The 23,422-nt window shown below is 44.3% G+C and overlaps 2 protein-coding genes and 1 long non-coding RNA gene across 4 annotated transcripts; 1 reads left to right on the forward strand and 2 right to left on the reverse strand.

Annotated features, from left to right (window-relative positions):
• Positions 1 to 150: 150 nt before the first annotated feature.
• Positions 151 to 17,271, forward strand: LOC121597659. Its single transcript, XM_041923575.1, has 21 exons — positions 151 to 286; positions 1,288 to 1,454; positions 2,773 to 3,440; positions 3,514 to 3,558; positions 3,664 to 6,549; positions 6,638 to 7,032; positions 7,108 to 7,318; positions 7,393 to 7,757; positions 7,821 to 9,804; positions 9,868 to 10,026; positions 10,098 to 11,050; positions 11,145 to 11,561; positions 11,644 to 12,054; positions 12,132 to 12,243; positions 12,315 to 13,169; positions 13,245 to 14,129; positions 14,204 to 14,345; positions 14,425 to 15,224; positions 15,293 to 15,373; positions 15,449 to 16,008; positions 16,074 to 17,271. The coding sequence occupies exons 2-21, from the start codon at positions 1,376 to 1,378 to the stop codon at positions 17,053 to 17,055; spliced, it is 12,990 nt and encodes a 4,329-aa protein (XP_041779509.1). The 5' UTR covers positions 151 to 286; positions 1,288 to 1,375; the 3' UTR covers positions 17,056 to 17,271.
• LOC121597661 lies at positions 8,198 to 17,747 on the reverse strand. The gene is made up of 3 exons (XR_006005448.1): positions 17,493 to 17,747; positions 8,986 to 9,216; positions 8,198 to 8,904 (listed from the first exon to the last, which is right to left on the reverse strand). It is a non-coding gene; the product is annotated as an uncharacterized LOC121597661 (long non-coding RNA).
• Positions 17,748 to 18,594: 847 nt separating this feature from the next.
• Positions 18,595 to 22,710, reverse strand: LOC121597558 (ovochymase-2-like). 2 transcript variants are annotated; one of them, XM_041923390.1, is made up of 5 exons: positions 22,335 to 22,709; positions 21,412 to 22,276; positions 20,438 to 21,337; positions 19,548 to 20,372; positions 18,595 to 19,477 (listed from the first exon to the last, which is right to left on the reverse strand). In XM_041923390.1, exons 1-5 carry the CDS (start codon positions 22,582 to 22,584, stop codon positions 18,814 to 18,816), a joined length of 3,504 nt encoding a protein of 1,167 aa, XP_041779324.1. In that variant the 5' UTR covers positions 22,585 to 22,709; the 3' UTR covers positions 18,595 to 18,813. The 2 variants fall into 2 exon arrangements, with proteins under 2 accessions (XP_041779324.1, XP_041779325.1); XM_041923391.1 differs by lacking the exons at positions 18,595 to 19,477; positions 19,548 to 20,372 and having other exon boundaries at positions 20,608 to 20,740; positions 20,865 to 21,337; positions 22,335 to 22,710.
• Positions 22,711 to 23,422: the final 712 nt, after the last annotated feature.

The following is a 23,422-nucleotide window of genomic DNA, read 5'->3' on the forward strand; positions in this document are numbered from 1 at the left end:
CGTCTCTTGACTTTCTTCCATCCCTGCTGAACGATCGCACAAGACCTTTGACACGAGACTGTTGATAAAGGGAGCGCCCGTCTCCATCAAGTCGCATCACTATCAGTGGATGATTCCTGGCCCGCTGGGATTTGTAGCAGAGACACTCTCCGGCACCGTCAGTCTGTTCCTGCGTTCGGTTCGGTTCGGATCGTGATCTTGCTCCAGTGTCCAGTTGCAGTAGTGGTGTCCAGTGTCCAGTGGTGTGGTGCATCCCCTACAAGTGATATTGAGAGTGACGTGGATGGTAAGTTGGAGTTGGAGGATACCACTCGCCACCAGAGGCCACAATCGTTTCGATATTATGTTAGCAAATCTATGCTGTCTGTGTGTATTTGTTATACAGCTTTAGTACGGGAATAAAACGTTAGCATAAGTGCAGTGATTGATTACGCAACATTACACGTCGTCGGAACGTGTGTGTTTTAATGCTTCCGGAAGGATGTTATGTTAGCATTCTAGGATCAGTTATTATACCAGTGTATACGTGTCAAGTTCGCACACGTTTGTAAAGCGCAATTCGTTATAAAAGTGTTCAAATGCAGCATTTACGCAGGAGTCAACATTGTTAGTTCAGTGCTCGTTAGATCCGTGTTCCACGTTGACGCGGTGAATGACATCCCAACGAGTGGTCGACGATGGAAGATGATCGTTCACGTTATCACCAAAGTTAATGATTCTGTGTGAAGCGCAGAAGAAAAGTGTGCGCTCGGTGGTGGGGAGCTGATGAGATTAAGAAGGGAGGGCACGAAAACAAGCCAACAATCTGCCGTGCTTATTGACGTACGCAGCCAAAGTTCAAGTTTACGTTGTTGTCGACTGATAATCGCCTCAAGTGATTCAACTGCTGCTGCACACACGCATTGGCTTTCGCGACGGATTTGGTCTGGATTGGGATGAATTATCATGAGGGGCCAGTGTGAGTGGGGAAGGGCACGTCCTGCCAGCAGACGGCACAAATTTCGAATTTGGGCCGTGATCGTGATGTGTTCGTTTGGAGTGATAAGAGTAATGACATCCGAACACTTCCTAGTTACTCGTGCTTTGAATCTATATTTATACATTTCGGTGCTGTATCTGTGTCAATAGTGGATTGGAGAGGAGTTTTAGGAAGTGAAAAGAGTGATTTACAAATGCCGGTTGGCGTTTGTGACAGAATAAAGAGCATATACTCGCGGAACGTGTGACTGGGAAATTATGCATCGTGCAGTTTGATCGTCATTTGTTTTTGTTGTGCTATCTTTTCAGAATCAATTGTAAAGCAATTGTGAAAAATGATAGAATAGTGTAGTGGTGCCTATTTAGTTGTACATCGAAGACTGAAGCGCAAGCAAACATGGAGAGGCGAAAAGGTGTAGTTCATGGATTGATAGTCTTTCTCGTCCTGATGCTTACAGTCGAAGCTTACAAAAGAAGTAAGTACTCATATTTAGCAGTAGCTAACAAGATTTGTTACAGAAAACCAGATACGTTTCCAAACCAAAAAAAAAATCATATCAAAAACAAGTCGATATGATCCAGAGTAGTCAAACGACAAATAAGAGTATGGTTATGATTATGAGAGATGGTTGCCATCTAACATAGGAGGATATAGGTCCAAACTCGCATAGTAAAGAAGAAGAAGAAGTAGCTCATTTACCTTTGTTTTCACAATTGATTTACCCAATGCAGAATAGTCAGTCCTGCGTAACGACGGTTCAGTTCATACGGGTTTTGAGCCCGTGACGAGTAGGTTGTAAGACATAATATCTCGCTTAAAAAAAAATTATTGTATTTTATTTTCTATTGTAATTTGTGTGATGGTGTAAAGCAGGAATCTCGAGAAGCCTATAATGCGGTCCGCGATGACTTTGTAAAGACTAAAACAAATAGTTTGTTGTGTTGATTATTTCAATCATAATTTTAATATTTTCTTTTCATATTTTTAATAGAGCTACAATAATAGAATCGAGCTGTAGAATTTTAATACATTCAATTGGTATTTTCTCATTTAAAGGGTATTTAAACGTTCGATCATTAGCTAAAGATAACGTCAAATTTGCACTCAACAACGATATTTACCAACGAACGTCCAGTTGAAACAGATCTAGTTAGACGTCATCTTTTGTAAGGCGTCATCTATCAAGGCGCAACTGGAATTTATCTGTCAAAGGCTATTAGAATTTGTTTAAAGATACAAAAAAAAAATACATCAAACCAAACTATCTGACAAGAATAGTTGGATTAGTTTCATCCGGGATTCCAATAACGAATAATAGGAACAATAGCAATTGAAATAGTCCTGCGAAATAATTGCAAATTAATTCTCATGGAATTTCATCAAATTCACTTCTTACAAGGTTTTTATCTTTATCTCAAGACCCTCAAACCATTTCCGCAATGGGGTTTATTCGTTTTTTTGTGTAAAAACGGGTCGGGAAATGGTTCGATGTCCTGGAGTTAAGTGAGAAAGCCTGTATTAACAAAAGAATCTTTCTTCTTCTTCTTTTTGGCTCAACAAACGTTGTCGGTCAAGGCCTGCCTGTACCAGTTGTGGGGTTGGCTTTCAATGACTTGATTACCTTTCCCCCCTTAGCAGCATAGTCAGTCCCACGTGTTGAACCCATGACGGGCATGTTGTTGGCAAGTCGTACGAGTTGACGACTGTACAATGAGACCAGCAAAAAATATTTAGTACTTCATAAAGCGTTAGACCATTTTCTTCATCATTTAATTCCCACTTGCTTGTCCTAGATCCCCTGAAAGATCCTCAAATTTGCGGACGCCCTGTGTGTTCGAAAACATCGAAGTTTCGATACAATGTCGGCACCGTGTACAAGTACGACCATTCCATGTACGTAAAGGCCGCTCTCGTAGGGAGCGGAGATAACACATCCGAGCTGCACATATCGTCCGTCGTCGAGATTGATTTCTATGCACCCTGTCAGGGTATTCTGCGGCTTTACTCGATCGAGGTGCGGGAACGAGCTGCACAGGCAGCCGAGGAAGAATTTTTCGAGTATGGAGAGGAGCCAGAACACTTAGACACATCGGATGTGGATGAAACGGGTGGCGTGCATCCGAAGAGTGATGTCATCGCAGAGGAGCTGATGCGTTTCGAACTTCGCTTTGCCTTCCATGATGGAGCGATCGGCGAGATCTGCCATGAGGATAGTGAGTCGGTGTGGACGTTGAACCTGAAGCGTGGCATCCTGTCAGCGCTGCAGAATACCATGCCACGGTTCGACATCGACTACGATACGACGGAAACAGATGTGTCCGGTATATGCGAAGTGCAGTACAAGACAAACGGTCGTAACGGAACCAGTCTTCTGTTCCGCAAGACGAAGGATCTAGTTTCATGCAAACGGCGGTACAAGACCACATCGTTCATCCAAACAGTTCCGTATGATTTCCGGACGGTAAGCATGATTGAGTACATGAGTCAGGTAGTCTGGTATTGATGATATTATCTGTTTTGTTTTGTTTTAAAAGAATTACGTTGCCTGGCCAATACTCAATTCTAACAGCTATTGCGATGTAAGTATCTATAATAAGTAAAGTTTAAACACTTTCTAAAGAGCATGTAGGTATTTTAAATAATGTGTATGTATGTTGCAAATGATACTATCTCTACTGCTTTAGTTTTCTATCGATAATTCGATCTACAAAAGCGTTGCCTGCTATGAACGCCATCAGCTTGTGCCGTTTTCAAATGGGCTAGCCGGTGCCGTGACTGAAACATACAATAGGCTGGAGCTCGCCGATGAAGAAACTTACGTCCATGAAGGCAATAATGAGATTGATATCCAGCGCCGTTCCTCGTTGCTGTACGATCATACGCCTTCTGTGCACGAAAGTCATGATGAGATCAAAGCATCCCGAGAATTGCTGAAGGAACTATGCGTTCATGGCTTTCCAAACATTAGACGTGACTTCCCGGATGTGTTTCTTAAATTTCTGACTGCGGCCCGGGCACTATCATCCAATGCACTGTACCAGCTGTTAACGCGTTCTAGAGCTATTTGCGACAATGGGCATAAGCACATACTGGAAAGCTTACCCTATATTGGCTCGGCCGCATCAGTTACGCTAATGAAGGATCAAATTGTCGAAAACAATGTAGGACCAGCGCTGGCAAACAAATGGATGGAATCGTTTGCCTTCCTGACCCGCCCGAACGAAGAGGTGTTGGAGGCAATGCTGGAGCTGATGAAGCATGGCAAGGAATCCGGTGATCAAACGTACCTTTTGTCAGGATCTACGGTAGTGAACACGTTCTGTAAAATACACTCGAACTGTGCGGAAAGTGAGGCAGTACAGGCGATCGTACAATATCTAGAAGAGGAGCTGCTCGATACGATCCAGAGTGCTGAGTCAAAGCTCCAACATGACCGTCGAAAACGGGAACGCGTGATTGTGCTGTTAATGGCACTGGGTAACATGGGTGTAGTAAACAAGCGCTTGAATTTTGAGCTACGTACCATCATTGAGAGTGAGCGATACCCGACCGAGGTGCGAGTAGAGGCGGTGAACGTGTTCCGCCGTAGTGATTGTACCCGCACGAAGGATTACTTCTTGAAGCTGTACTCCACGTTCCTACTGGACGTGGAGGTACGTATTGCCGCATACTTGCAAGCAATGCGATGTCCAGATCATTTGTCGGTAAGACTGATCAAGAATGTGCTGAAAACGGAAGAAGTAAAACAGGTCGGATCTTTTGTTTGGTCTCATCTGACGAATCTCGCAAAAAGTGCGTCTCCCGTGCGTGTTCAGGCACAGGGTCTACTCGCAGAGAACGATCTGGACAGCAAGTTCAATCTTGACATACGCAAGTTTTCTCGCAACTACGAACAGACGTTGTTTTTCGATGAGTACAACTTCGGTATGACGGTAGATAGCAATGTGATCTTCAGCACTGAGTCGTATGTACCGCGATCGGTACGACTGAATTTGACGACGGATTTGTTCGGAGAGTCAATAAACTTCCTGGAGCTCAATGTACGTCTGGAGGGCTTGGAGCAGTCGGTACATCATTTGTTCGGTCCAAATGGTACGTACAGCGCCAAGAAGGTTGGAGAGCGAGTCGACACTTACATGAAATTCCTTCGTCAGTACGTTCCTACGAAGGTGTTGGAATTGTTCGATGGTGAGTCTTCATGGCGTGATGAGTTGCAAGATGCTGAAGAAAATGGGCGAGGAAAACGAGCTGCTGTTCAACGATTGCCAGTGCTCATTGCGCGTCAAATACAGGAGGACGTGGATCGTCTCGGATTCCAGCTGAAGGGTAACTTCGACAAACCTCAGGTCACGATCGGTGTTAAGATTTTTGGTAACGATCTCAACTACTACACTGACGGACTGGAAATATTCAGCAAGGTAAACCAGCGCAAAAAACTGGCGAGTTTGTTCGATGGAAAAGAGTCGTCATACACGAAATCGTCCGTATTTTTGGACACCTCATACGATGTTCCTCTCAGTTCTGGAATGCCCTTGGCCTTGGGTCTTGTTGGTGCATCGTCAGTTGATCTACGGTTAACGGGTAAGATTAGAGCGTTTGATTATACCCGATGGTTGATTGATATTGAGGGAAAACTGAAGCCGAGTATCACAATGGACATAACAGCGTCGATGAGGAGTGATCTAATGCACGCCAGCACGGCTATCAAGGCAAAAACAAACCTATACTCCAACTCTGCTTGGGCGGCTCATCTCAAGCTGCGTGGAACCGATCAAGCAGTATTGCAGGTCAGCTTGCCCCAGGAACGGAACGATATCTTCAGCATTCGTTCGGAGATGTTTGTACTGACGGAAAGACGCGAACTACAGCAAGCCGGTATCGAGCGTCGCTACTCTAATTCAACCTGCACTTGGCCATTCATCGATCAGGCGATCGGGTTGAAAATGTGTACCAACTATAGCCTACCGGATGTGAGCAACACCGGCAAAGATGTGGAGGTACCGAGCCTTATCCTCAGCGGACCGGTCAATTTTGATGTCAGCCTGGAGAAAGCAGATCCAACGGCCAAGATGTTTGTGCTGAAGTACAGCTGGGCTGAACGGCAGAATCAAACGATCGTGGGTGTAGTGTTTGAAACGCCCAACTCTCAAATCCCGCGTATATTCCGTGCGAATATCACGAACGAAGTGCAACGTAAAACGGCAAGCATGACGTTTGTCAACGGCAATATATCCCATAAGGCGATCGGGATGTACATCAACAATCCAAACCAACAGCGGGTGGAAATGTCGCTGAACGTGAATGATCGTAAATATCTGGCGCTGGAAATGGGCTACAATAAGACCGACACACGGAATGGGCGCATGTACTATCCGTCCTTTTACCTTTCTGTAAACAACGAACGGATAGCTGGGTTAGGTGGTCAAGTTAATCAGACAGCAAAAAATAACATCTCACAGTGGGACTACATGATCATGTTCGAGACGAAGCGGGTACGCACGAAAACCATCGGCTATGTATCTGTTTCGCACAACATGACGTACATGATTCATAACTCAATGGAATACCGGGTGAGCATCTCTTCGAGCGCGAGACGATCGGTGATATTCGTAAATACTAATTATTCAAAACTATTTGCCATTTCTTAAAAAAATATAGTTTATTGGCAGCACGACCGAACGCTTAGTAATCAATGCCCTTGCAGAAATGGCACTAAAGGAGGTGCTGATGTACCGTGCTAACTTTGACCTGCGATCAAGCGCCTATCCCCATTTTGACGTCGCACTGAATGGAACTTTGCTGGATGGAATGGGTCATCTTGATTTTACACTGCTGCACAACAACGCACCGGATTTGAGGGACGAAAAGTACCGGACTACGCTGAAGATGATTTTCGCTAGGGATAATCCGTACCGCAGTCAACTGATCTTGACGCCCAACAGTCAGCAGCTAATCGGGGGATCGGCGGAACAGACCGACCCAACCGAACGGACCACCTTGTCAGTCGAGATGACTAGACCTCGCTCAAAAATCGATGTGAAGGGTATGATTGTGTAAGTTATATGGTTAAATTCTTATTGAGGTTTATACAATAACTTCATCGAGGATCATTTTACCGATCGTTTTAGTCACGAAAATATGCTACAAAAAGGAGTGGATCATACAGTACGGCTCCTCGTCCGTTATGCCCCCAAGCGGGAGGTGATAGGTGTGGGATCGTTTTCTATGCCACGCTCCCAACGGTTTTGGTTAGAGAGTAGATTTAATCTAACGGTTCCGGGCTTTCATCCATGCACAGCCACTTTAAGGTTAACAGAAAACTCTACCAAAGATCATCAGGTAAGTTTTTTTGTGTTTTATTTATTTTATTTTTTTGTGTTTGTAAATATTTATTTTGTGTGTACCGTGAATAGTTTGATTTCAAAGGCGTTTGGTTTACGGAACATGCCGCCAATGTAAGCGGTTGGTACAAGGATCGTAGCTCCAACGTAAAGTACTACCACTACGCGAAGTTGGCTGCCCAAATTGGACTCACCAATTCGACCCGGGAGCTATTTGGAGTGATGAAGTACATTCAGGATGAGCATGATAATCGGTTGAGCATCAACGCGATGTTCGAGAAGAAACCGTACGGCATTATCCTACAACATACGCAGCAGATAGCGAACGGTACTAAGAGCTACGCAATGGTGCAATGGAAAGATGAACGGTACTGGTTTTCGGCACTCATGAAATCGGCTCCGATCAAGCAGCTGGATCTGGAGCTACACATTGATAAGTGAGTGTAAATAAAAGAGGTTTAGAATGGTTGGAACCGCATTAACCATTCAATGTTTTATAGGATTCGTGATATCAGCGCCACACTGCGAGGCTATAAGACACCGTTGAAACGTGAAGTCGGCGTAGAGTTCAAGTGGGATGCGAATCGTGACCCGACGCAACGAATTGCGTTGACGGGAGAATTAAACACTCCTACGGATCGTATCTACGATGGACTGTTCTTACTATCGTATCCCAATCGTACGTTCAGTGGGACGTTCGATTTGAAGGCAATCCATCCACGATACTTGGCTAACGCGCGCATTTCATGGAACACTACGGAAGCGATCGTGATACATTTCGATGCCGGTACGCACGAGGAGATGTTAAGCAAGATGTGGTTGCTACTTCACTTGAACACAACTTTCCACGGCTGGCGTCGAAATGCGCTGAGCGGAGCGTTTTCTTTCAAGGATAACGTGCTGTATACAGACCTTATTGCAAATTGGGCCGAGGATCAGCGTCTGGGAGTTGAGTTGAATGGAACGTACCGGTCCAATAAGGAGATATTCAACTGTGAGCTAGGCACACAGTTGAAAAGTTCCCTCCGTAATATACCTGCAGTAACGATGTACTTTAATCAGACATTAGTAACCGATAGGGTCGAGACGACTGTCCTCCTAAACTACGAAACTACCGATCAGCCTGTGCAAGAGTTTTCGGTTCGCTCGAACTGGCAGCACAAAGCGGATAAGCGGCACAGCAATATAACAGGATCACTTCGATTGATAAGCCCATATGAGAACTATCGAATGGGTGCGCTTGTGGCGAAGGTTTCCGTGAGCGAAAATCGTACCATCACAGGAGCCGCCGATCTGCAGCTGGATGATAATACGTACGATTTACTGCTCGAGGGACACATACGCAATCTGGTGGACTGTATGTTGACGGCAAACATAACCTCGTCCAACATCAACTATCGCAGCATAAATGGACGGTTCGGAATCAGTGAGAAGAATCGTCACCTGGTGGCGGAGATAATTACACCGAAGACGGAACTCGGTATAGAGCTACTGTATGCGGTCGTGTCTCCACAAAACTTTGACGTAAAGTTCCACCTCGCCACACCATTGAAAGAGCTGGAGAAAGTGATTCTGCGTGCAAAGCTGCAAAAGGACAACGTGGATTTCCGAGCTGGCATGAACAATATGGTTTTGGGTTGTACTGGCGTGTGGAGGAAGGCTCACCTGAAGGACTTTGAGTATTCTTATCGCATATACACTCCACTGCAAAAGTTTGAAGAGAGTGCACTGATAGTGAAGGTGGTGATCAACAGTGAGCGTGCGCAATATGTTGATGTGGAGCTTTCGGGTAAGTTCTCAGAATACAAACTGGGAGTGAAAGCGATGTCGAAGCCGAAACCGGACATCAAGCGTGTGATGCTACCGCAAACAGCTTCCTCGTTGGTTGAGGAAAACCTGTGGAATAACGAAGTTGACGATGAGCAAGAGGATGAGGATTACGATGAAGAAGAGGATGAGGAGAACCTGTTGAATTTTATTGGGGAAATTGAGCTGTACACGATCGTTATGCCTACGATCGAGGGCACACTCGAGTTGACGGAACAAAACTCCCAATATCGAGCGATCGGTAAGCTGAAAGTACCACAAGGTGACATCGATTTCCGCGATCGATTCTATTTGAGAGATTTGCTGAACATGCACAACAGTTTGCAGTTGAAGACTCCGTTCCCAGTAGCACAGCAAATCACATCGGAGTTTGTGATGAAATTCTCTCACGAAACCACGGATATTACCGTTGGCATGAATGTAAAATTCAACAACCGTTCGGAGTGGGTCAATACCGGATTTCATGTGAACTATAAGAAGAGCGTGGATGAGGCTGAAGTGCACAAACATCAGGCTCTGGTTGATTTGATGACTCCGATGAAGAATTTGCAGAAAGTATTCCTGAATGGAACGTTAGAGATGGAAGATCATAGCTACAAGGGTAACTTGACGGCAAAAACGATGACAACGGATGCATCTTTGGCATTGTCTTTTGAGGTAAGAAGATCGCATGTAAATGCGTTGGTGTGAGTGTTTGTTATCTCAATTCCTTCTGTGCAGGCTGAGGATCAATTCATCGATACGTTTATGAGTGTTTGGGTACGGGCGCCCCTGATGCCCTACTATGCGTGTCGTGTGTTCTACAAGCAGGACTTCTCCAGCACGGAAAACTCGATGGACTTGGGTTTCACAGTAAACGATGGTGATTTGTATAGCAATGTAAGTTGGAAGTTAGCGAAGGTGTTGGTTGCGTTCTTTTATCTAACTCGATGTTCCTGCTCATGTTACAGTTCCGCATGGATGGTGCCTGGTCATTCGCTAAGCCTCACTACATTAAGGGCGCCGGGAAATACCAATCAAACTTCCTGCCGATCAATTTAATCAACACCGACTTTTTGATCACTCGATCGCCCCTACCCAGAGCTCACTGCAATGTGAAATTCCACGACAAGAATGGTGTGGTGGAGGAGATCAAGGCCAGGGCGGAGCGGAACCGTGAATTGTTCATGATAGATCTGAGCGTACCGATGGAGGATTACAGAAATTTTTCCATCCACGGACGTCTGCAGCATCGTCAGGGCAGTGAGTACGCCGTGTCTGGACAGCTGTATCGCAACGAACACATATTTCAGGTGGAGGGTAGCGCAACGATAGCGGAAGACATACCATACCGAGCCGAGCTGGCATTCCAACCGCTTACACCGGAAGGATCAATAGGATCGATTCGATATGATTGTAGGAACTCATCCACATCGACTGAGTTTAACCTGGAAGTAGAAAGTGGTAACAAGGTAGCTAAGCTGGACGGTAGCTTCAAGTTGTTGGCAATGTCCGATTGGTTCTTGAAGCTGGGACTGGAGTCATCCGAGCCCGGTCTGAAAAGCGTTGATTTTTACATGGGTATAAACCCAGAAGCGAATGGAAAAGCTCTTGGCAAGTTTAATCTCCATTCGCCCTGGGTCCAGTATGGTATTGATCAGGCGGATGTTGAGATGATGTTCGATGTGCAGCCAATCTCGGGATCTGTAGTGGCTCGGTACGGCATCAGAGATGTGTCGGGCAATGCCAGCTGTCTGTGGAACTGGACGTTGAAGTCGAATACGCAGTTTGCGCTGGAGAATCGGGTGCTAAGAAACTCGGTTGAACGTTACTTCCGTACGGGTGTGCGGTACGTGAGTCCGGATCTGGAAAACAACCATAATCTTACTTTTGGTGGTGATTTGAACCTGAATAACATTTGGATGTAAGTATGATGATCGTTGTGCTGGGATGTTTGTTTCGTAGAAGCCATGGGGAGGTAAGCTGAATGATTCTGATCCTGTTTCTTGTACGTATAGATTCAGTGCGAATTCTTCGGTAGACTTTATTTCCATACGTGATATGTCGGCCGTGCTGAAGGTACTGCTACCGAAGCCGGTCGGAGATGTGCACACCTTAGCTCTTGCTATGAACGGAAATCTTCCGTTCCTGGAACCAGTAAAATCGTTCAACATGGAAACATCGTACGAAACAGACGAAAGTCGTAAAAGATACGCCTATCATTCGGAGTACAGCGGCATCGGAGATATTCGTGCATTGGTACGGTTCGATTGGGGTCCCGATGTACGTAAGGAAAGGATTCAGTCGATCCTGAACGTGTTCCGAATCGGTGATCGCCAAGAGTTGATGGTGACGTTGCGGGGACCATGGTATTTGGAAGATGCTTTTGTAACCCACGGAACGTATGATACAATAGAAAATTTGTATCTCGTGAGGTAAGTGCAAAGAAGAGTTAAATTGATAGAAAGAGGAGAGAACAGTAATTTTCATCATATTTTATTCTCACCCTTTGTGAAGTGGAAACATTTCCATGCCGGCCTCAACTAAAGTGATGAGCGCTAACGTAATATTCAACGATCTCTCGAACATGAAGGCCGACGTCAACTGTACGACACCATTCCTAAACGTATCTTGGATCCATGGACAGCTTGAGTTTATTGAGTCTCCGATCGAATCTATACGATATGTGAAGGGATCATGGCCTGAGTCGAGTGCGATATTCGACGCAAAGGCAACCTATCGCAATAACAATCAGGATCGAGAACAGCAAGGAACGGTAAAGATGGAAGTTCCACTGCAAACGAGACACTTTGCGGAGATCAAGTATGGCTTATCGGAGAGACCAGCGATTACGACTGGCTATGCAGAGGTAGAGTACAATAGTAAGAACGTGCTTAGCGGACAGTATACCTCCAAGGAGGAATCAAGGTAAGATACTAAGGCATTGTCTTGCAATACGGTGAGTAATTAAATAGTGACTGATTGTCTGGAGTTGTCGTTTACAGACCTGGCTTTGACAAGGAAACAATAGAGGTGATGTTGAAGAATGAATACAAACCGATAGGAGTACATTACGTACACTCAGTGAACAAGCAAGATCCTACAGTGGAATCGATGGTAAGTTATCGCTAGGAAGTCAATTACAATTGTACAAAATGGGTGGTAATTGATATCCATCTATCGTATAGGATTTCAAGCGGGCAGAAATATTCGAATTGGACAACAAGGAGGACAACAAGTTCAACGTTACCGGAGAGCTGCATGTGCTGAGCAAGGAAAAGGGGCGTGAATATATTGTGCGGGCTATTCAAACGAACCGAACGGTGGAGCTAACGGCCAACATTGAGGAGGATAATATTGTAAGCAAGAAGCAATCTAGACTGCAGCTAGCACCCACCGTATGGATAGCATATGACTTTGAACGAACCAATCGTTCGTGGGACGATGTAGAGGCACAGAACTTTACGCTAAAGATATCCTACCCGAATCGTAACATATCGGCCGATGGATGGTACTCATACACGTCGAGTGCATTTGATTCGGACATCACACTCTCGTACAGTCCAAACCGTACCAACGCAGAGGACGAAAGCGAAATGCCAAAGCAACGCACTGTTCGAGGTGGTGTTGAATGGCGCGATCTAGCCAACAGCAGCACTGATGGACAGCAGATTCGCTTGTTCTTAGGACATCCAAGTTTCCAAAAAGACGTGACGGTAGACGCACGATACTTTACGGATCCGAAGCATTGGTTCAGCTCGAAGGCGGAACTGCGGTACAATGACGACAATGAGCATCTGTTGGCGATGGGTCTCGACCTAAACGACATGCAACCGATCGTTGGGTTCTGGAACTATTCGTACCATCTCTTTAGCACACACGAGGCATCCGATCTGGATCTGGATTCGATTGGATCGATCGGGTTGAGACAAGGACTGTGGGGTGTGAGCTCAAATTCGCATTACAAACGAGCTTATTTGTCGCAGATGCATGGACATGTGTTGGGATGGATGAACCTACACCAGAAGGAGATGCACTATGAGGTTAGTTGTAAAAATTATCATTTGAGTAAGAAATGATCATGATCATTGATCGTTGTACCATTAACTTTCTTGCAGCGAATAACTTCCCAGAGCAAGTACCGGATATGGACAAAAGCAACCGGAGCATATCCAGTGTACCTTATCAACGGAACCCTTTATGATGGTCCAGAGCTGGATGCTACTGGATTCTTTTATCTGAACATCGACGACAAAATGGTGCAAATGAAGATCAACATGACACCAGATGGTTCGGAGAATGTGTACATGTACGGTATCATCCCAGACACGCGCAGTGCTTATTTCGATTTATGGCGAGATTATGATAAGGCACGTGAAGTGGATGTAACGTACTATTTGAAGATGAACCACTCTCGGCTGATTACGGGTCATCTGCTATGGCGCCCGGAAATCAAATCGGATGTACAGAAGTTGGTACGCGATTACGTGAATCAAATGCATCAAGCTTTGTTGGAGTATACTGAATTTTGGATCAAGCACGTATACCTGGAGACGAAAGACTCCACGATGGGCATTTACGAGGCAGCAGTACCGTACATAGAAGGATTTCTGAATGATGCTGCGGGACTGAGTGTACTGCAGCATGATTTTGAAGAATTGCAACATTTCCTAAATGCGTCGTATGCGGCGGACGATTTTTACATTCGTTCCATTACCAACATTACCATGACGGTGCTGGACGAGCTGGCATTAAAGAATAAGATAACATCATTGCCAAAAATTCTGACCGAGCTATGGCAGGTGATGGGTGAATCAGGACAAGCGTTGGGAAAATCGATAGCCTGGTTGCTGGAGCGTGTAAAGCAATCGTATCAGAAGTTTATCGATATTGTTGGTAGTATATTCCACGGTGACGCTATGCGATACCTATCCTTGACGCTGGAAGATTCTCTAGAACGGTACGATAAAGTCGTGAAGGAGGTGCATCTACAATTTATTAAGGTATTGTTATTGCAACACCATAACTTCGTGATTATCAAGATTACTAATTATGATGTTACTTCTCGGGGTTACAGCACATACAGGAGTTATGGGACAAGGCCATTATGATGACGACCACATTCTGGCACAAGATGCTTCAAAACATAGAACCAACAATAATTCGACTTGCACATTATGGTGAATCGTTAGGCTGGTTTGTTGGAAATGAAATATTTAGTAAGTAGATCATGTATGGTATCTTGTGATTTATCGTACGTAAATATGATAATTAATAAATAATTTTATCTCTCGACAGCATTTTTGTACAACAAAACACAAGAGATAGCTGACTCGCCGTACTTCAACACCGTCACCAACTTCACCCAAGACCTGGACCTGCTGTACAAAGATCTTATAACGAACGATGTGTTCACAAACTTGAAGAAGTACTCATCGGTATGGTGGGAATTCATGCGTAAGAAGTACTTCCAGGTTGTACCATTCGCCAGAGAGCTATACCAGGTTGGAAATGAGCTGCTAGAAGAGATCAAACAACTGCGCAAGATCGAGTTCGTACACTTCCTCATACAACGCTACGAAGAGGTTAAAGCGAAGGCAGAATGGCTCGCTGAAGAGTTCCAGGTCGTTAGCCGTTTATCGCAAATGTGGAAAGTAGTGAGTAAAAAGTTTATGCATCTAGCACAAACAGCACTACAAGCGGAGGATCATTATCGTGAGGCAAAGACAAAGTTCATATTCGATCCCGAACGTGGCGTGATGGAGTTAGAGCAGAAGCTTCCCATGTCGTGGCATGCGTTCAACGAAACGCCCAAGTTTGAGGAGATACCGGAGTTTAAGTACATCAGCAAAATACAGGACCTCTTTGCCGGTAGCAATACAACGATCTGGACAGTGTACAACGATATCTGTCCGTACGTGGATCTGGAGGTGTGGCTTCCGCCCTTTAAGAGCACCGCACTACTGATCGGCTCGAGGCACTACATGTCGTTTGATAAACGATTTATTTCGTTGGATCTGAGTGATTCGAACCGCTGTCAGTATCTGTTGGCGCATGATTACTACAATCGAACGATAACGCTGTTGTTGGAATCATCGGTAAGATTAGAAGATCTTTGGAGGTGCTGGAACTCATCAAATTATCGTCTATTTTCGAACCTTTTCAGGATCTGAAGTACGGTCAAACTTCCAGACAAATTACACTCATTATCGATGACAATACGCTTGCGATCGACGTGTTCAACATTGTACGTATATTAATGTATACATGATCGTGTCCACTTCATATTAATTTGAATTTCGTTGCTCCTCCTCCTGCATAGTCTGTGAAAATCAACAACAAGGCGACTGCACTGCCCGCAATGATCGGTACGCAGACGGTGGTTTTCCAGCAATCGGATCAGCTGTGGATACAATCGCAACGTGGCTTCCTGGTTGGTTGTAGCTTGCGCTACCATATCTGCTGGCTGGAACTGAGTGGATGGTACTTTGGCAAGATGGCGGGACTGCTTGGAACGATGAACAACGAAATGTTTGACGATCGTATCACTTCCACCAATCGATACAACGAAACAGAAGAACAGTTCCTCAACAGTTGGGCGTTGCCGGGCTGTAGCTCGACGGTTACTGCGACGAACCATACCAGCAACTTTTACAGTGCCTCGAACGAGCTAAGTCAGTTGTGTGACAGTTTCTTCCACCAGAAGCTGTCGTATCTGGCAACATGCTTCTCCGTGGTGGACGTAACTCCGTTCTACGAGATGTGTATGGACCTGGGGCATAATCTAATGCCGGATCGGGGCGCATGTACGGCTGCGATTGCATACATTCAGGCATGTAGCCTGGAGCGAACACCTTTGCGAGTTCCAAATAATTGCATCAGGTTGGTACTGAATATGAGCCAAAAAGTGTCATTATCTGATCGGGCTTTCGCTTTTCGACTTTCAGCTGTTTGCTAATGAACGGAAGCTACGTTCCGGAGGGTAGTTTTGTGCCGCTGCGTAACGAAGAAGTTCCCAAGGCGGCCGATGTGGTGTTTATCATTGAAGCAAAGCCCTGCAACGAACGGTTTGTGGAGACAAAGAGCATCAACCTGCTAGTGAGCGGAATCGCCCGGGAGCTGCAAGACTTGGGCATCGATGACACGCTGTTCGGTGTGGTGACATTCGGTGGCTCGGCTCCGTTTGATCGTGCTCATAGTGTGGTGGTTGGAAACTCCGTATTCGAAATGCACAATGGAACGCAACCGTTCTTCGATCACGTCAAGATCGGCAACGGTACGAACGAAGACATCTTCGACGCCATCACAATGGCCTCAAACCTGGTGTTCCGACCGGGTGCATCGAAAACGTTCGTACTGCTGCCGTGTTCACGGTGCGTTGCGTCCAAGATGAAGCTTGACTTTTCGTCGATCGTACAGCTGCTAGTCGAGAACGACATCAAGCTGCACATTCTGGCGGACCAGGAGCTATCATTCCAGAAGTCACGCGTGTCCCGCCTGTTCTACGGAATGGATAGCCAGATGGTTTACACGAAGAAGGACGTGAAGGAGCTAATCGGCGATGCTGAACTGCGGCGACAAATTCAACTGCCGAAGGCAACGCTCGGCGAGTGTATTGCACTGGCGATGGAAACGAACGGATCGATATTTGGTGGACACAAGCTGCGCCAGGATCGTTCGAATACAGCAAATACGAAGAAGTTTATCAAGGTGTTTGCAAAGCGTATCGCAGCGTCAGCGCTTCCGAACAGCTGCCAAACGTGCGAGTGCACCGGACACAATACCGGAGTGGCGTACATGCAATGTACGCCGTGCAACTATCCTTCACCATTCTCGATGGAGGACGGCAACATGACGGACGATATGTTCCTATCCGTCATGCAGCCGGATGGTGAATTCGATTACTACGACTTTGAGGGCGGAATTTAAAGAATGAGGGAATTTCAAAGAATGCAAGAAATTTTTCGTTAAGATTAGTATGTAAAATGATTATGTTACGTTCTACTGCGACAGAATGTAAGGAGAATAACCACAAGAAAAAGATAAAAATGTGTAGCTTTTCTTATCCGTGGTCGGGTTCTATTTTATATGAGACATCATCATCTTTGTGAATATGAAAAACTCAATTTGCCAGCGTCCCGCTAATTTATTTGTTCAAGCAGTATTGTTTGTCAAATTCATACTGGCCAAACATGAAGTAAACGACAAATACAACGTGGATGAATAGAGGAACTAATATCACAGTAGCAGCATTTAGTTTACGGCAAGGTAATTAAAACTATCGAGCTGCTAGCGTTTGAACATATTTTGTAGATTTCGTTCATGAAAACATGTCTCAGGAATGAATCCTACTAAATTCCTCTTACCTGAATGTTTTTCATAAACCTGAATTTGTTGAAATCGGTTCAAGTGTATCTATCCATATTCTTTACAGCTATATCCCTACTCATCGCCATAATCACACAACATCCGTAGTCTTTGGTACTGGAATTGATTCATCTATGGTATGTCCGGATACTTCGGACTGTAACACAGCGCATGTTCTAATAGTAATGTTCATTTATTGATAGTCAACTTAAGAGCAAAGCGGAAGGTGTCAGTCGAGCTGGTTTTACACTGCAGCAAAGTTTGCTATGATTGAAAATAATCAGCCGTACCGGTGAACTCGCTCGTCGTAAAATATTCAGCCGTACCGGTGAACTAGTTCGTTCCCGGGAACGTTCGCCGCGACGCTCATTTTCACTCATTTCATAGCCCTATACAGGTGTCCCCCGAGATACGACTGTATTTGGGACCGAAAAAATGTCCCAAGGCAAGGCGTAAGTCGAAAAAGTCGTATGTCGAATATCTCTGAATATAAAGTTTATAACCGAAATTGAAGAGTTGGAATTTATGATATCGTGTATTTTATTTAAAATAATGTTCGATAATGTAATAATTATATTTAAAAAAAACCGTACACAATATAGATATTCAAGATCAGGTAGTTTTGGAATCTTTGGAAATGTGTGTATAACATTTATCAGCCAGATATTCAAAAAAATACATCAATTCTTGTCAATGACAACTTTTAACTGTCAAAATCAAAATCGTCGTATCTGCGAATCGTCGTAACTCGAGGGGGTCGTAACTCGGGGGACGCCTGTAGTTCAAAAATTTGAAAACCGTCTAGGTTTTGTACAGCCCAACCTACTGGCCCAACACTCATGAGCGACGAATGTTTTTCGACCGATGAGTTCAACGGTACGGCTGATTCATCGGTCATGAGTGAACAGGGTTGCACCGCTAGTTTGGTCAGTACAAGTTTGGTGGTTCTTTAAATCAAAAGATGTACATTAACAAAACAACTGCTAGGTAACAAAAAACTTTGCATCATGTATGCGTTTGAAATGGGTTGTACTGTGTGTTGATATGAGGAATAACTGGAATACAATCCTACAGTTTGAGAAAGAATAAACAAAAATAGTCAATTTCGTTCGATGATCGAACTGCAATACTCCTTGGAGTCTTTTCTGTTGAGCTCGATTTTATTATTCATTGCATTATTGCAGACTGTTACAGGCAACTGTTATAGGGCTACAAAACGCAATTCCAGCAAAAGAAATTTTGCAGTTACAGGGTGTCTCTATACAATTATCAGGTGGCATTCAAATCCATGGGACAGAAAACGATGAACTTTGTTTTTTTTTATTTATCACTAAAAAATAGTTCTTTTCGCAGATCAAACGGTAGGCTTGCTGGCGGCTCCATTGTTTCCAATATCCAATCCAAATAAGCATCAGTATTTGTATAAACTATAGGATAATAGGTACTGAAAACCCCCGGTTTAATCATAACAAATCCACGCAGAAAGTGTTTTTCACTCGATTCATGCGTCTGCAGTGAGTGCAGCGAGAAACCGGACTGTACATCAAACACCTCATCTTGCTCCGTTCGTTTTGGAATCACGCAATGTTTCATGCTATCGATAGTAAATTTCACCTTCAAGCCTCCCCACCGTCTACGACATTCGAGCAGGTTGATGTATCTGTCCTTCACGTCCAGCGTTTTGATGTCAGCAAACGAGGTGCCTATAACATCCATAACCAAGCTTGATGTATAATAACTTCGAACCGTATCGATGATTGGCAAACAGATGGGCTTTACATTCGGTAATGATGTAACCACAGGAGTTGCAAGCTGAACCAGTGCAATGTCGTTAGCATGGTTAGTTCTATTATACATCGGATGAACGAAAAACTTCTCAACTCGTCTTTTCTGCGGAGGAAGTGAGCATAATGCAAAATCATTAAGCGTAGAACACTCTTTCCAAAGAGCTTGAGGGTTAGGGTATCCAAGCGTCATTTCGTATCTGAAATCAAAATTTTATTTTGTTAAGTTCGATCACATCATATCTAGACGAATCACGCAGCCATACTTACTCTGCACTAACATCATCCACATAATGAGCTGGACCAACAGCGAAACGGTCGCTTATTAGTATTGCGAAACTTTTGGTTACATTGTTAGATGAGATAAATCCCATCCATGGCATAGGAAAGCTGCTGGATGATTCCCCACAGGTGCTAAAGTTAAACAAAGCCCTCTTGGAAGCATGCTGAACAGGCCTCAAAATAATACGTTCATTCTTCGTTGTGCTGATGGATGAAGTTTGTCGCTCTTTTTCCTGCATACTCTCCACAATCCAGTCAAGATCTCCCCTTTCAATCGTTCCAAACATGTATGGTCCATGGATCAAGTCTTTGAAAATATGCTCCTCGTTACCATCAATCCCGTACAGAAAGTAGCGCTTGCGTCCTCCGTACCACACCGCTGACTGTAACGGACTGCCCAGGTGGGAGGATAACGGTATTTGTCTAAAGTTTTCCGCCTCGATTGCACACGGAAAGTTCTCGGAGAAAGTGACGAACTGCCCTTCGAGGAGTAAATTTTGCTGACAATTCAAGACGTCGATCATTTTTAACTTTTTGCTTTCGATGGCAAACGAATTTTCGCGGGTAGAGGAAATTATCACTTCGGTGGGTTTATACTGGTGCAGCTGGTCCATGAAGGGCAAACAAATTGGACTGATGTAGGGAATCTTTAGATTAGCTGGCTCGAGCAGCTCTATCAGTGCAAACATCTTCTGGTTGGCCCGAGGAAGGATAACGTTTTTGATTTCAACCAGCTGGTGTGTTATTTCGCATGTGCCATTGTAGCAGTGGGTTGTATTATCTGGATTATAGCGACCCAGGAGAAGAAATCGCCTGCAACGATAGACAGAATCATCATTGAATGTGGAACACTCAAACTGCGCAACAAAGGAACTCACCAAGTTACATCGTTATTTATAGTACGATTTGGGATCAATGCATACCATTCACTAATAAGAACAGCTAAACTCTTTATTGAAGACACCTTGTCTGTAACATTTTGTACCGCTCCAAAGAGCCCAACCCATGGCATGCTAAACTCTCCTAAAGACTGATCGTGCGTGCTGGGTAAGCCACAGGTATCCATATCGAAAAGAAGCAAATTTTCTTTTCCAGGCTGCCGCTGCAACATGCTCCACTCCGTCTCGAGTGTTTGTTGAGTTATGTTAACAGTTGAATTATCATCCGCAACTTCCAGAGTACTGTATCTCATGTTGTACAATATGCAATCGATATATGTTTCAATATTGTTGTAAATTGGCGTCGCAAATGCACCACATGCTTGCCCAATAAGCTCGAATCCACGCAGAAAATATTGTTCCTTACCTTGATATATTCTCATCTCCTGGAGCGGCGATCCCGCTATTAGTGTCTGGCAGTTTTGTTTGTCCTTGTTTGCTATTTCTGCACAGAGTCGTTTACCTTCCAGGTTCAACGTAATGTTATTTTCGGTGTACTCTTTCATACACTCGGCGGGCTCTAGATAGCGGACAGGAATATTTTTGTAGGATTTGTTTTCCTTTGAAACCGTTGTTACATGTAATTTTGTCATTGCTTTCGTTCTAAGCTCGGGCGTTACAGACAGGCAGATAGGCTTCACGTGCGGCTGGCTGGTGTCTGCTGGGCGCTGCAGCTCTATAAGTGCAATGTTGTCTGCAGAATTTTTCGGGCCAAACTTTGGATGCAGAATGGTTTTTTGAATGTTTCGCACTTGTGCAGGATGAGTACATACTTTAGATTCATCAGATCGTAAGCATTGCGATTTGCCATCAACAAGGTAGCCTAGCAAAAGGTATGCACTTTAGATGAAAATAAAAAAAATCAAAAAAATTGTTAAATAACATGTCCATTCGTAATCATACAAAAAACTTACTCAGAACTGTCTCTTTGGAAACAATGAGCTGGTCCTACCGCATACCATTCGCTTATGAGAGTAACAACGCATCTAGATTTAATTTCATTTGGTGACCTGACAAACCCAATCCAGGGTATCGACGATATTGATACACCGTCAGTGTCAACAATCATTTGTTTTACGCCACAAGTTTTAAAGTTGAACAGCCGTAGCTTTGCCTCGTAATCTATGTCCAGCACATCGCTTTCGTTGGATAGCACTCGATGATCAATGTACTGCTTAATCCATTCTAGGTACTTGGCCACGTCGGTATAGGCAGTATACTTAAGCGGATCACACAGACCGGTATTTCCACGCAGGGGAGTGAACGATACCAAGCCTCTCACGAACCATTTGCCACCGACTTCGAAGAACATGCCACCACCGCTATCTCCGTTGCATGCTCCCACACCTGTCCGTCCTTTCCCACAGAACATTTCCGACGTCAGCACCGGTCCAAATGCAGCACGATCACTTTTAATGCACGTCAATGCATCCACCACACCCACCAAGGCTTGTTTGAGCTGATCCGACACAACATCATGCTCGTTCAAACCGAATCCAACTATCGTTCCGTTTTTACCCACGATCATCTCTTGGTTGCTGTCCATGGTCCACAGACAGACTGGTTGGACGTACTTAGTCATTGTGATGTTGGTGCTCAGCTTGAGCAGGGCAATATCATTGTTGAAGCTGTTGCTGTTAAACTCTGGATGAAGTATTATATCCTGGACACCGTGTATCTGCGTGTGTTCGCTTGTCTCCTTCAGATGAATTTGCCCCACATGTACTGACACGCGAGCGGCAGAGATCACACTTTTATGTGTGTACACGCAATGGGATGCTTGTAAAAAAATTACACAATATCAGTTATCATTAGAGTTCGTTACATTACGTCATACCTGTGAGAATGGTATTCTGATCCAGGATTGATCCACCGCATTGATATTCTTCTTGCCGGCCATTTCCATGAAAGATTGCTGCATGCCACGGCCAGTGACCGGCCTTGGCGTCCACACCATTGTGGATAAGGAAAACTGACTGCACCTTACGTCTACCGCACGTTAAATAATTCTCTTCTTGTCCACATGCACGCGACATGAAATACAGAAATCCAAATAATAAGAGAACCCGTTTCAAAGAACAACACATTATTATACAGCAAACCACATAAATTTCACACAAAAACTGGAGCGTAAGAAAAGACAGACACTATATCCGCACTGTACCGTGGCAAGGAAGTTAGTGATCGGCTTTTGCCACGGTTGCTGGAGATGATGAGAGAATAAAGCATTTGCTCATTCTAATGAACTGCGGATGTTGAATTTCGGATAAACCCAAAACTAGTTTCAACTCGAAATATAAAATTCAGGTTTGTGAATCTTCATCGCGCACAGTAAAATCAATGTTCGGTTATGAAAATATAGAACCTTCCGAATGATTAGCAAACAAAACCGGTTCGGTTGCAAGTGGTTGATTAAACCCGTCACACCGTCTTTTCGCTATAAAAAATGCCATTATTTTTTCTGTTTTCGAGTTTAAATTAACACTTTCACTGCCAACCTGTATCTCAGTGTTTCGAGTGAGCATGTAGCACGATGGCACGAGGGCGATGAGCGATGACAGTTTCTCGAGCGATTGTTATCATACTTTAGTTTCAGTACAATTAGCGGCGTAGCGCATATCGTTCTCGTTCTTACATTCGTCGTTCGTTCGTTGTGAAGAGAATTATTAAATTATAAGATTTAAAGCCCCTTTTTCTAAATTTTGATCTAATTTCTCGGTGCCTAAATTTGTTATAGCGTGAGTCCTATACCGGCCGGTCTCGTGGTACAGTTGTCAACTGGTAAGACGTAATAAAACATGCCCATCATGGGTTCAAGATTCAAATGGACCGTGTTCCCATTTGTAGGACTGACTATTCTGGTAAACTTAATAAACCACTCAAAGCTAGGTCCATTAGTGGGTGGTACAGAGTCTCATGCCTTTT

The sequence above is a fragment of the Anopheles merus genome, chromosome 3R (assembly GCF_017562075.2).
Source record: "Anopheles merus strain MAF chromosome 3R, AmerM5.1, whole genome shotgun sequence".
Lineage (NCBI taxonomy): Eukaryota > Metazoa > Arthropoda > Insecta > Diptera > Culicidae > Anopheles > Anopheles merus.